Source organism: Mirounga leonina, unplaced genomic scaffold, assembly GCF_011800145.1.
Source record: "Mirounga leonina isolate KUSES-001 unplaced genomic scaffold, KU_Mleo_1.0 Mir_151, whole genome shotgun sequence".
In the NCBI taxonomy this organism is placed as follows: domain Eukaryota; kingdom Metazoa; phylum Chordata; class Mammalia; order Carnivora; family Phocidae; genus Mirounga; species Mirounga leonina.
The window spans coordinates 71073351-71087141 of record NW_023270377.1 but is presented as its reverse complement, the minus strand read 5'-3'; the positions used below and the strand labels follow the sequence as shown (position 1 = coordinate 71087141).

The 13791-nt window shown below is 43.3% G+C and overlaps 1 protein-coding gene across 10 annotated transcripts in view; it reads left to right on the top strand.

Moving 5' to 3' along the window:
- PKP4 (plakophilin 4) overlaps positions 1 to 13791 on the top strand; it is a 234538-nt gene that overhangs the window by 204594 nt on the left and 16153 nt on the right. For all 10 annotated transcript variants that reach the window (XM_035007976.1, XM_035007974.1, XM_035007980.1 and 7 more), the window contains 4 exons: positions 4444 to 4627; positions 7932 to 8049; positions 9557 to 9748; positions 9948 to 10121. In XM_035007976.1, the coding sequence (XP_034863867.1) occupies positions 4444 to 4627; positions 7932 to 8049; positions 9557 to 9748; positions 9948 to 10121 (668 nt within the window). The remainder of the gene's footprint in view (positions 1 to 4443; positions 4628 to 7931; positions 8050 to 9556; positions 9749 to 9947; positions 10122 to 13791) is intronic.

The window sequence follows — 13791 nt, the reverse complement described above, 5'->3', positions numbered from 1 at the left end:
CTTTCATCTTTCATGGGAGTATTTCATTTGTGATTATTGGTTACTCATAATTGCGTGTACTTTTTCCTGCGGTAGAGAAGAAGCAGCTTTTTCTACAATAATATGCATGAAATTCTCCAATATTTTCTAAATTAGTTTGTATGTGTATATTCTTAGTCCTCACAACAAATAGCTAATTGCCTTAAATTAAATAAAAACCTCAAGCTTCCTAAATGAAATTATAGTTTATTTTTAACTTTTTCTTTAGAAACCAGGGGATAATGGAGTATGCTGCTAAATATTTTTGAAGCAAACTTTGCATGAGGATGTAGGAGCTGGAGGTTTATTATGTTGATGAGGATGCTAATTCTGTGGCTCTCTATTTTCTCAACAGTCTTGCCACATCTGGGCGTTGGTGTATTTACTATTCATTATTCACTGCTCTAGCAACATTCTTCCTGACCCATTAAATGAAGGCCTAGACAGACTAAGTGGGGAGAACATTGTTTTATTACTACTTTAGTGAGGTGGGGTACCCACAGGTATCATTAGCTGATCTTAAGAATGGTGCTTTTTCCTTTGAATAGATAAGCCAAATTAAACATTCCATACTAAGGCTTTTAAGTTTAATTGAACCTTCTTCATCCAGTATTCGTTGATCAGAACTGATTGTTTAGGCTTTCCATAACCTTGTTTTTGAAATAGAAGGTGGGGAAGAAAAAAATCAGTGTCTCTGATATTTGAAGTGGCTAGTTTAAATCCACACCCAGTGCTGTAGTTCTTTGTGTTACAATGTAAAGTGCAGGATTAGAGGGATAATATAACTCAGTGCAAGATGATCAACCTGCCTTGTATGGGTCCCCTGAATGCTACAGACTTAGCAAAAATAGAACCTGTACCTTTTTTCTGGTCAAGAATAATTTTGAACATTTTTTGAGGTTACAGAAAGCCTGTAGTAGACTTTTATATAGTAGACTGGTTTTATGATCAATAAGTCATCTCAACTGACCAAAAGATAACACAGTCACCTTGTGTACTGAAGGGTTACATATTTTCAGACATTTAATAGTTTATAATTGGGCAACACTGATCTTTTCTATTTTGCAGTTTTGAGGGGTTAGGATTCTGGCACGCTGCTGTAACTCTTAACTTCTGGTTCTAGAGATGTAACAGAAATGGGATTCTCCTATCCTCACAGCTAAGATGGTGGTTTCAGTAACCATCTCTTTTAATCTTCATATGAAAGGCAAGCAAAACCATGCTGGCTAAATCTGACAGAAAGGAAATAAAAGGGAAATCAAAAAATAAATACATGCCTTTAATTTGGATCCACCAACAAATATTTGTGAGCACCTATTATGTGCTCCGCATATGTGTAACAAGACATGTAAAAGAATGGATCATGGTAGAGTCTTTGTTCCTCATTATACTTGCCTAATGAAATTAAAATTAAATTTAGAAATACAAATGCTCATCCTTTAAAAAAAGTCAACGTGGTATTTCAATCATATAAAATAATGAAATGGGAAAGTTAATTCATTTTGCGCAGCTTGACTCTGTATGTAAAGCACATAAGGCCTGGCACAGAGTAAAATCACAGTAAATGGTCACGTTACTGTAGTTTATATTGATTTAGGGACATTTATGCTGTTCGGTCCAAAGTAGTTAAGGGCTAATAGTAAACTATAGAATGACGTATAATTCCACTGGTCATTCTAAATGCCTGATAAAGAAAGAGCAGGACAAAATTCTGGTACCTGCACAGAACATCAGGGAAATCCACAAATCTGCGAAATATCCTCTTCCCAGAAGTAGGTCGTAGCAGGAGCCAGGAGTGGAGGCAGGGACCATGAAAAACAAGATTTTCTGCCAATGATTAGAGAACTTCTAGGCATCAACTCCTAGATCCTTCTTCTTAGTCATGTTTTCCCCTGAAGTCTGTGACTAACACTGTTCCATTTTCTGTAGCTGTATATCTAATTTTATACCTATAGCCTATAATGTAATAGGCTTTCCTGTCCATAAGATAAGCCTTGCCTTCAGTTAACTTTTATACATGTATTCTGTGAAGTACGACGTAGCATATTAGAAAATGCAGCCCTCCCCCATGTGTTGAATTCTGTGGAGTGAGGAATTTGAAAATATGTTATAAAATTGTCAGGGGAGGTTAGGAGATGACCCCCCCCCCACCACCAACAGTGTCTGGGCTACGTGCTGCCCTGTGGCTGGCTCGGGCCCCGGCAGGTCCTGGCAGGACCCTGGGTCAGGTATGGCTGTCCTCATTAGCAATAAATGCTAAAGCCCCATTCAAGGCAGCCTTTATCACCCACCCTTCTATGCCTCAACCCACTCTTTCTTCCATCTTCTCTCCCTTCCCCGGTCTTTGGGTGAGGGTAAACCCCCAGGGACTTGTTTTTCATCCTTAGCTCCCAGGTTCCTCCCTTGGTCATCAGTCTTCTGATACCTCTCCTGTGAAACAGTGCTTTTCAAATGTCTTTTAGACATGAAACCCTTGTTTGAAAGAGAAACATACAGCGTAGCCCAGTACTGAGAACAGATAAGTACGGAACCACTCTGGGTGAATTGGGGTGGGGATCTGGCAGCCTGCTGCCAATCCTCCTCCCCCCACACCTCACATGGCTGCCCCTGAGAGAGTCCAGCAAAACCTCCAGAAAACAGGTAGCACAACCTCCCTAGATCAAAACCTTCCTGGATTAAAACCATTTTATATAGAAACTTCTGGCCAATTCTATCAGAATTGATGGAGAAATAGCTCCACCTGAGGAACTGAAATTCATTTCATAAGCACCCCCAGTGTATGCTGCCCTCTTGACTAGAACCCATCTCTTGTTTGCCACATGATAATTATATAAGCAAAGGTCTGTAATGGTAGACAGAACAAGCTTTCAGAGACAAATCAAGGTCTTTACTTTCCCTGATTCCAAACTGTCTAAACCTCCCTCCCATTTGGGGCCTAACTAGATGAATCACTGCCAAGGCTGAAGTCCTTTGGTGTGATGGTGAGCTAACCCATCCCAAAGGTAGGAGCAAGAGAAAGGGCGAAAGTCCTTGGGAAACAAGGGTAAGCCCATCCAGCCAGGGCCAGAGCCCAAGCATCAGCCTCCATGACCGACCACTCCCTGTGCAGCATGGATAGGTCAGGGTGATGTGCAGGGAAGGGGCGGTACGCTCTCGGCTCCATCAGAGTTTCAGTTTACTATCTGCAGTTCTAGCCCGATGCTTGTACTTCTTCCTCCAAAAGGAAGAGATCCTGTCAGCTCTCTCACACCTCCCTCCTTTGTAGAGGTCCCTGCGTTTCTCCAGGCCCCAAGAAGGCTGAGCAGTTTGCTGTTACCGGGCACCGGAGCCGCAGTTCTCCCCACACTCTTAGTCATGTTCACAAGCAAAACGTGCTCCCACGGAAATGGGGATTTTGCCAACTCCTTCCCCTCCACAGGGCCTCAAGCATTTTTGTGTGTTGATAATTCTGAAAGCACTGTACCGGCTTTTGAGCGTCTTGTCAAGGACACATCAGGAGGGAACCTCAGTACCAGCTGCGCCACCTCTCCTCACCCTCCTTTTCTCTGACTTTGGAAAATGCATTGATGGGAAATGGCATGGAGTAGGTATAATCTTGAATTTGCTCTAATTTCTAAAAGAATAATTCTTAGAAAATATGTGTGCTGTAACAATAATTGAACCCACCTCATAGTTGACACAGAAATGAAGACACTCTAATATGCATACAATTTAAATACCCCTCTAATAAGCTATGTTTAAAGTCTGTTGTCCCAGTACTCCTGATATGAATTACAGTATGAGGGACTCAATGTAACTTGCATGTGGTAATAAAACTCTTAATGTGGAAATAAAAATGTTTAAGCCTTATCCAAATGAGGGAGACGAAGCAAATGTAACCGCCCTCTTATGTATGTTACCGCAAGCATATTTAAGCTTGAGCTTCCCAGTAGCAAAAGTAGAAAAAGGAAGCATGATACAGAGAAACGTGTCAGCCTTTTGAGAAAGAGAAATTGTTTCCAAGTATTAATTCTAAAAATGATTTGTCACACAGAACATTGAATTTAAGGGATGATGCGATGCATGACAGCTTTACAACAATCACAGGCCCGTTATATTCATGACCCTTGATTGCATTGTGCCCCTCCCCCATGAAGAGTAGGTCTAATTTGCTTTGCAGAAGCCGCAGTCATCTTGTCTGATAGATACATAGGCCCTAAAACTTAAGAGAAGGACTGGTAGAGCTTTGGAATACACTGCCAGAAGCTCACATATGTTCACTCAACATTTATTAGAGGTCCATCCCCTGCCTGGTTGCAAATTCAGGCCATAGATTAGATTTGGAACAGACGAGTTCACATCACTTAGGGCTGATACGTTTGTTTTATTCCTAAGCCTGCAGGATCTCTAACTGATGGTTGGATTTTTTTAAATCTCATTTATTAGGAGTTCTTTGGAATTTATCTTCATGTGATGCTGTAAAGATGACAATCATTCGAGATGCTCTCTCAACCTTAACAAACACTGTGATCGTTCCACATTCTGGATGGAATAACTCTTCTTTTGATGATGATCATAAAATTAAATTTCAGACATCACTCGTTCTACGTAATACAACAGGTTGCCTGAGGTAAATTCTTTATTCTTTCCAATTAATTCTTTGATTAAATAACATGTGTCATGGGTAAGTTGATTTAGAAGGATTTACTTCATTTTATAAACATTTACCTACATTTCTAAGTTTGTTTCAAAATTTAGGCCACTGGACTGTTATCCTGTGAGGAAAATATCATGAGCACAGACTAGTGGCCTGAAAGACATTATCTGATAAATGACTCTTCTGTGGATTAGTAGAAAGGGCCCTTTCAGTCTGAAATTACTGCCAAAATTCCAGTGGTTTCTACTTTAACAGCATTTTTCTGGTTATCACATCCTGACTGCTAATGTGTCTGCAGCCTGGTTTTGGTTTAAATTCAAAATGTGATGGTTAAAACCTTCTTGCTTTTAAAAGGTGCAAAAAAGGTGTAATTAAACAATTATTGGGTTTGAGTTTTATAAATAAATGAAAATGAGCCCAGATTCTGTTTTAAGTCATTATCTTTAGATGTGAAATTCATAAAGGCTCCTTTAAGTGTGGACAGGAGTGCTTATTATTTGCCATTAATACTCATCAGCTCAGTTTCTACCTGGTGTCCTAAGTGTACAGTGCTCTGGGAACTTGAAGCGGAAGCCTTGGGGCCGCGTGGCCTGGTGACACTGAGAGGCAGCCTGGCTTCCTGCCCCAGTCTGAGCCTCAGTCTCCTCATCTTTTTTTTTTTTTTTTTTTTAAGATTTTTTAATATTTGACAGAGAGAGACACAGCGAGAGAGGGAACACAAGCAGGGGGAGTGGGAGAGGGAGAAGCAGGCTTCCCGCAGAGCAGGGAGCCCGATGCGGGGCTCGATCCCAGGACCCTGGGATCATGACCTGAGCTGAAGGCAGACGCCTAACGACTGAGCCACCCAGGTGCCCTCTCCTCATCTTTAGAGTAGGGATAACAGCACCATCTCACACTCGTGAAGAATCAGCTCATGGAAAGTGCTTAGTGTAGCATCTGATGCGCAGTGGGTGCTAACGTTTAAGCCGTACATCCAGGCATCTCTGTAACAGCTTGAAAGACGGGGAGGGAGCCTGGGCTGTTGCTCTGAGGCAGCACTATTGTGACAAGTGACTGTCGGCCACCTTGCTGTGGGTGGATGACAAGAGTCAGGATCCTGGGAAACAGGCCAGCTCCCTACCTCAGAGGGGTGCATCAGAGGGCAGATTATATCACCTACTGATGATCTGTGGAAGGAGCATCTCATCCTTTCTCTGCTCCTGGATCCAGGGCAGCTGTGAGGGCTCCTTAGCCAGCCTGCCAGGCCTCCCAGAGACAGGACACACCAGTCCGGCTCCCCCAGTGGTTCAGGGCTATAGACAGTTTTGGTGCATGCCCTCTGTGTGCAATCAGTGATGACCAAGACAGGTCCCTGCTCTGAGAGAACCATATTCTATTGAGGAAAACAAGAAAATAACGATAGATGCCATGGTGATGCAAGAGTTATTAGGAGATGGTTTTGATGATCAGGTGGCCCCTTGCAGGAGGGGAAATTGAAGTCTAGATCTGAAATACCACCAGGAGCTGCTCGTTTGAGGGCAGGGTGGGGTCAGGAGGACGCGGATTCCTAGCAAAGGGAAGTAGTCTAATGGCTCTGGCGCAAAGGTGGGCTCTCGGCTGGAGCTTACTGGGCGAGGCACAGAGTGGCACCAGATTACGTAGGACTGCTGAAGTCAGAGGAAGGAGTTTACAGTCTATTCCAAGTGCCTCGGGAGACTGTCAGAGGGCTTTAATCTCGGGAGTAGTGGGACTGGATCCTGGCTTCAGTGTGAAGACTGAACAAGGGCAGCAGTAGAGATAGGAGGCTGAGGCTGTTGCAGCAATCCAGGCAGACCATGACAGTGGCCTAGACCAGGTGCTGGAGCGAGGTAGTAGATAGGGGATATTTTTGTGGAGGGAGAGCTAATACCTAAATCTTTGGCTGAATCAGTTGGGAGCACAGGAAGAAGAAAGGGTGGAGGGATGAGCAGATGAGAGTTTTGACCATGTCCATTTGAGATGTCTAATTAGCTACCCATGGAGTAATACCAAGAAAGCAGTTGGATAAAGGACCCTGGAGTTTTAGGGAGGGGTCAGCCTAAAGGTAGATGCTTGGGAGTCGTGGATGGGCCCATAGGTTGTATTAAAGCCAAGGGAGAGAAGGAGACCACCTATGAGAATGTAAAGATAAAGGTAAGAAGGGACCAAAGTAGTCTGGCACTCCAGAGGCACCCACCAACAAAAGAGACTGAGAAGGAAAGGCAGCAAGATGGGAGGAAAACAAAGAAGTGAAGGGTCCTGGAGGCTTGTAAAGGAATGGAAGATGGCAGTTGTTGAGTGCTGCTGAGAAGTGACACAAGATAAAGAGCAGAGGAGGGACCATGGATGACACTGTCTCTCTGGCCCCAGAAAAATAAAGACAAAAAGAAAAATCATTTCCAAATCCCCATTATTTGGCCTAAGTTTTTACAAAATCTCAGAGTTAGCCTAGAACCCTTGTTAATAAGACATAAAATAGATCCTTAAAATTTGGTATCAATTCATGAAGGTAAACTGATATCAAAAGTTTCGATATGGGGGCACCTGGCTGGCTCAGTCGGTACAGCACGTGACTCTGGATCTCAGGATTGGGAGTTCAATTCCTACATTGGGTGTAGAGATTATTTAAAAATAAAATCTTTAAAAAGAAAAAAGTTTCAATATGGATGAGACCTAAACCTCAGGGTTTTTTATATTTGAAAAAATGAGAAAAATTATAGCATAAGCAAATGTCCATATTTAACGTGAATGGTTATACAAGAAATGACATTTCTTCTGTTCATTCAGGAAGCATTTATGACCACCAACTATAGGCAAAACATTGTAATAGGTGCAGGGGCCTGCCAGCCATGGTGGCCCAACAGGAAGCAGAGCATGTCTAGAAATAACAACCATGGCTAACAGACATTGCAGGCACTTTTCTAATTGCCTTTATATGGAGCGTCGCTTCCACACACGGACCCTATGAGGTGATCAGTATTATTCTCCCCTTTTTACATATGAGGCAACTGAGGAGGCTAGACCCCAAAACAGTCTTTAGGAGGTTAGAAAGTGGTGTGTCATAGGAGGGAGACAGAGTTCAGATGGCCCTGCTCCCTTCTGTGTGGGTGGATAATGGGGAACTGGTTACGGAGAGTTCTCACGATGTTAAAGTGTCTCCTCACACGGGATCTACATGGCTGCTGTCTTGTCCGACCTGTCAGATGGTAAGGTGAGGCTCCCTGGCTAAGGAGCGAGCTGCTCATCTCAGCGGCTCCCGTGTGTCTCTCTGCCCGTTCAGGAACCTCAGCTCCGCAGGGGAGGAAGCCAGGAAGCAAATGCGATCCTGTGAGGGGCTGGTGGACTCGCTGCTGTACGTGATCCACACGTGTGTGAACACATCCGATTACGACAGCAAGGTCAGTGCTGGCTGGCCACGAGGGCCATGATGGCAGGTGACAACAGCTGCCAGACTCTGCGTTTGGCGTGCCACTCATTCTTCCTGGAATTCTTGAGCCTTTCCTACTCATTACACTACACTCCAGATTAAGGAGAGTCTCTCTAAAAATGACAAATTAACAGGGACATGACAGTTTAAGAAAATAGCCTTAAAACCATGAAAACCAAGTGACTCCGTGTGGCCGAGGACTAAGCACAGGGTGGCAGGGTCCCGACTTTGTGGTTCTCTTGGGCTGTCACTGTGATTGTCCCTGCTACTGTTGTCTCCAGCCATGTCCCCTGTGGCTAGAATCCAGTCCATCTGTATTTGAGTATCTAGTGAATAAACATTCCGGGTCGAGGCGCCATAACCCACCAACCCCTCTGCCTTTCTAGCCCCACTGCAGGCCATAGCCCCCACCCCAGACCCACTTCTCTACATCCCCAGTCTTGCCCTTTCACCCCTCCCTCTGTTGTCCTGCTGGTTAGTCTGTTCCCAGTAGGAGCCCCTTCTGCTCCCCTCCTGTTTTCCCCATCCTAGCACAGGGCATTCTACTCATCATTTTTTAGCTGTGACAACCATCTAGGATCTGCCGCAGGAGCAGGGACTGAGGAAGGTGGCAAGAAATAGGAAGGAGGGACTAAAAGTGCCAGGAGTTCCAAGGTATGCCAGGTATTTGCTTTTCAGGATGGGCTAGATGAGGAGAGGCCTTAAGTAAGCCTTTGTGTCATAAATATGGGTCTGAGAGAGAAAAGGATGATGAGTGGTAGGCTCAGGGAGAAGGCAGGGGAAAAGTTCAAAGTGATGTACAAGTTTTTATTTGAACCTCGTTGAACCAAAAGATCTGTAGATGAAATTGAGAGGAGTAAGCAAGTTGGAAGGAGAGCTTCCTGGGAAAGAGCTGAGCTTGGCTTTAGGTGCTCTCCATGAAGTCACAGTTAGCCTCCCAATCAGAGGTGTGATACAGACTTTAAGAAGCAAAAGACCATGTACAGAAGGCAAAATGTCACAAAGAGATCATGGGACTTTCCGCAGAGGGAAGGGAGTTTGGAGATGGCTGGAAAGGCCAAAGATGCGACTTGGGGGGAGGGCCTTCCCCGGAGATGGGGTTACTCGTACCTCTTGTCATGGTGAAGACGTTTAATGGCAAGAAGGAGTGAAGTTCTGGCAACTTGGGTGCCTCTCTGCCTCTGCAGCAACTCTGAAGCAGAAACACTGGGCGTTTTCTCTGCCAGAGTCTTGCACATTTTAATCAGCACGAAATCAGATCCGCAGATGTAGTTTGGATGGCTCTGCAATCTGTCATTTGGGTACCCCACAAAAATTCTAGAATCGTAATTCTTTCCCTAGCTTGTTTCAGGTTCCCATAAGTAAAAAAGCAGTTCTCTCGTATTCTACATTTACTTAAGCTCACTGCTGCTCAGTACAGAAGCATTTTGCAATAATGTGCTACGATGGTTTTAATTATACGCTGTGTTGGTTTGCAGACTGTGGAGAACTGCGTGTGCACCCTGAGGAACCTGTCCTATCGGCTGGAACTGGAGGTCCCACAGGCCCGGCTGCTGGGGCTGAGTGAGCTGGATGACTTACTAGGAAAAGAGTCTCCCAGCAAGGACTCAGAGCCAAGCTGCTGGGGGAAGAAAAAGAAAAAGAAAAAGAGAACACCACAAGAGGATCAAGTTAGCATTTTATTTGACATGAAACTCTAAGGTTTCATTTTTCTAGGAGTAAGAAATCACATATTTGGCAAGAAAAGAAAATTTCTCATTATACAGTTTTTCTACCTAACTCTAGCTGAATCCAGCAGAGAGGGATGTTTTCAAGTATTGGAGATTGTGTTCATTTGCTTCCATTTCACGTGTGCTCTTTGTCTTTCAGTGGGATGGAGTTGGTCCTATCCCAGGATTGTCAAAGTCCCCCAAAGGGGTTGAGATGCTGTGGCATCCGTCAGTGGTAAAACCATATCTGACTCTTCTAGCAGAAAGTTCCAACCCAGCCACCTTGGAAGGCTCTGCCGGATCTCTCCAGAACCTCTCTGCTGGAAACTGGAAGGTATGATGTCCTCCGGGGGTCCACACTTCTTTCCATCTGTGCAGCCAGACCAGCAATGATGGTGAAAGGGACCCAGTTGTTAGGACAAAAGCGGGGGGCAATAGCAGTTGGCTCTAGGCTCAGAGATGAATGTGACACAGCCCTTCCTGTACAAACTGAAGGCTAGCAAGAAAAATATACAGATCAAGAAGATACAGTGTAGGATATGTGGTACACACGGGATATGTGTACTGTGGGATCTTAAAAGAGGACATCTAACCCAGCCTGGCAGTTTTGAGAAAGGCAAAGAGGGGAGCCAAGTAGGGAAGGTTTCCTGGAGAGATGGTGCTGCCCAAATGGAATCTTTCAATGAGCCGAAGTAAGGCAGCAGCGTTTGAGGTTAGAGGTGTAGAGGGAGTGATCCAGAGAAAGGGACAAGAGAAGAAATGCCTTGAGGTAAGAAAAGGACAGTGTGGTGGAGACCACAGGATGGGTGCTGGGCATCAAGGGCAGCGCGAGCATGGCCCGGGTTGGACCAGGCATTGTAGATAGGCCTGACGGCCAAGCATCAGGAGCTGGGATATGACCTGCAGACCAGAAGGGCCACTAAAAGGGGTTAAGCAGATAGGTGACACAGATGTGGATACTTGTGCTGCGGTGCAGAAGATGAATTCACAGAAGAGGAAAGTAGAGACTGGGATTCTGTGCTGAACATGCCAGGGGCCTGAGTTAGTGCTGAGCTAGGGCAGCGCTTGCAGGGGAGAGGGGCCGCTGGTCCTCTCTCGGACGCTTACAGAACATACCTATGGCAAAAGTTACCACATCTCCTTAAAGGTGTATGACTTCTTTATGAAAATTGAAAGTGGTTTCCTACTGTTACCACTGTAAGAGGTTCTCAAAACTTAAACATCATCTGCCACCTTCCCAATCATTTTCTGAAATATTTTCAACCTCTAAATATTTCCTGACAAGTATATTTTTTTTGTTTCAAGATTTTATTTAAATTCTAGTTAGTTTTAACACATAGTATAATACTGGTTTCAGGAGTAGAATGTAGTGATTCATCACTGACATGTAACACCCAATGCTCATCCCAGCAGGTGTCCTCCTTAATGCCCATCACCCATTTAGCCTATCCCCGCCTCCCCTCCAGCAACCCTCAGTTTGTTCTCTATAGCTAAGAGTCTCTTATGTTTTGCCTCCCTTTTTTTATCCTTCCCCTATGTTCATCTGTTTTGTTTCTTAAATTCCACATATGACTGAAATCATATGGTATTTATCTTTCTCTGACTGACTTATTTCACTTAGCATAATACACTCTAGCTCCATCCACGTCATTGCAAATGGTAAGATTTCATTCCTTCTTATGACTGAGTAATATCCCATTGTGGTGTGTATGTGTGTGTGTATACATATATATATATATATATACCACAACTTTTTTATCCATTCATCAGTCGATGGACATTTGGGCTCTTTCTATAGTTTGGCTATGTTGATAAAGCTGCTGTAAACATCGGGGTGCCTGTGCCCCTTTGAATCACTATTTTTGTGTCCTTTGGGTATATACCTAGTAGGGTGGTTGCTGGGTCATAGGGTAGTTCTATTTTTAACTTTTTGAGGACCCTCCATAATGTTTTCCAGAGTGGCTGCACCAGTTTGCATTCCCACCAACAGTGTACACAGAGGGTTCCCCTTTCTCTGCATCCTCCCCAACATCTGTTGTTTCCTGTGGTGTTAATTTTAGCCATTCTGACAGGTGTGAGGTGGTATCTCATCGTGGTTTTGATTTGTATTTCCCTGATGATGAGTGAGGTTGAGCATCTGTTGGCCATTTGTATGTCCTATTTGGAAAAATATCTTTTCATGTCCTCTGCCCATTCTTAACTGGATTATTTGTTTTTTGGGTGTTGAGTTCGATAAGTTCTTTATAGATTTTAGATACTGACCCTTTATCAGATACATCATTTACAAATATCTTCTCCCATTCCGTAGGTTGCCTTTGAGTTTTCTGACAAGGGTATTTTAGTAGAGTTATTATAATGCTTGTTTTTGGCTACTTCCTCCACCACCACCTCCCAAAAGGAGGATCTTCTGGCCACTATATTATCCATGAGAGTGAAAAGCATCGGTCAGGCTAGGTGTGGTTTGTTTCGTGCAGTCAACTGCTATAATGAATGTATACAGATATTTATGGCCTAGTGCTAAGCCAGCACGGTTATTTTGTTATTGTTGTTCTTAATTAACATGCTAATAGCTCAGCATCTAAGTGCTGGCTCTGGAGCCAGACCCCTTGGTTTTGAATCCTGGCCCTTCCACTTATTAGCTAGGGGTCTTGGATCTTTCCATCCTATCTCATGAGGTGGTTGTAAGAGCTAAATGAGATAATAAATTTTTAAAAATTAAAAAAAAAAAATGAAGGACCTAGGACAGTGTGTGGCACATAATTATTCATAAATATTTATGTTGGTGACCCAGTGTTCACATCCAGTTTCTTGTGACCCAAGAGATATATTTGATGACAATAAAAAAGACAGTAATTGAAATAGATGTGATTTGAGTTGTGTTTAATTTCACCTCTGGAGTCATTTAGTGAATGAAAGTTAGATGGCAAGCTCATTTAAAATATAAATACTATATTAAAATCATTTCAAAAGTATCTAAAATAATAAATCAAAATATTAGATCCTTATTAAGAAAACAAGATACAGATGTTGTCAAGTCAGGAGCTATTTTGGGAGTGGTGATGACTATAGTGCCCCCGAAGGGAAACACTCTGGGCTGGGCTGGGCTGGGCCAGGCCAGGTGGTCTCCAGGTGAGACAGGTGTTGGCTCTGTCCTTGCAGATTTCAGAGAGAAGTTGAGAAAGCTGCCTGGGTGCTTTACTCTGTAGAAAGTCATATATTCCATTTCCTTGCACCCCCCCCCCCATAGATTTCATTTGATTTAGAAAATAGGAGTATTTGGGCGCCTGGGTGGCTCAGTTGGTTAAGCGACTGCCTTCGGCTCAGGTCATGATCTTGGAGTCCTGCATCGGGCTCCCTGCTCGGCAGGGAGTCTGCTTCTCCCTCTGACCCTCCCCCCTCTCATGTGCTCTCTCTCTCATTCTCTCTCTCAAATAAATAAATAAAATCTTTAAAAAAAAAAAGAAAGAAAATAGGAGTATTTGGTTCATATGAAGAATGTTAATAGGATCTTTGAAATGCATCTCTTCCTCTTACTTGCATTATTAAAGTAATCTATTCTGTTGGTATTCAAGAAACTGAGTGGTCAATCATATATTTTAATGTTCAGAATAATACAAAAGGCTTGGCTGATCTTTGTCCTCATGTCTTGACCACAGCAGGAAAGTATTAGATACTTTATGAGCAACATTTTTCAATTATCCTAAATTTTGAAAAACAGTTTGCATTGGTAAAAAATGTCAATAAAAACTCAAAACATAATTAAAGACCCAATTTTCAAATGCTCCTTTTTTTTTTTTTTTGGTTATTTCCCTGATGACTTAGCTAGCGTTCATTTCCAATTCAAATAGTACACACGCTGACTCGCTGAACAGACTTGCCTCATAGCCATAAAAGAATTTCTTGACTATGAATTTAAAAAAGAAGCAGCAAACTAATCTTGCATAAGAAAGCATTTTGCACACAAATATACTTTTTCACCAGTCTGTATGAATTATAGATGCTCA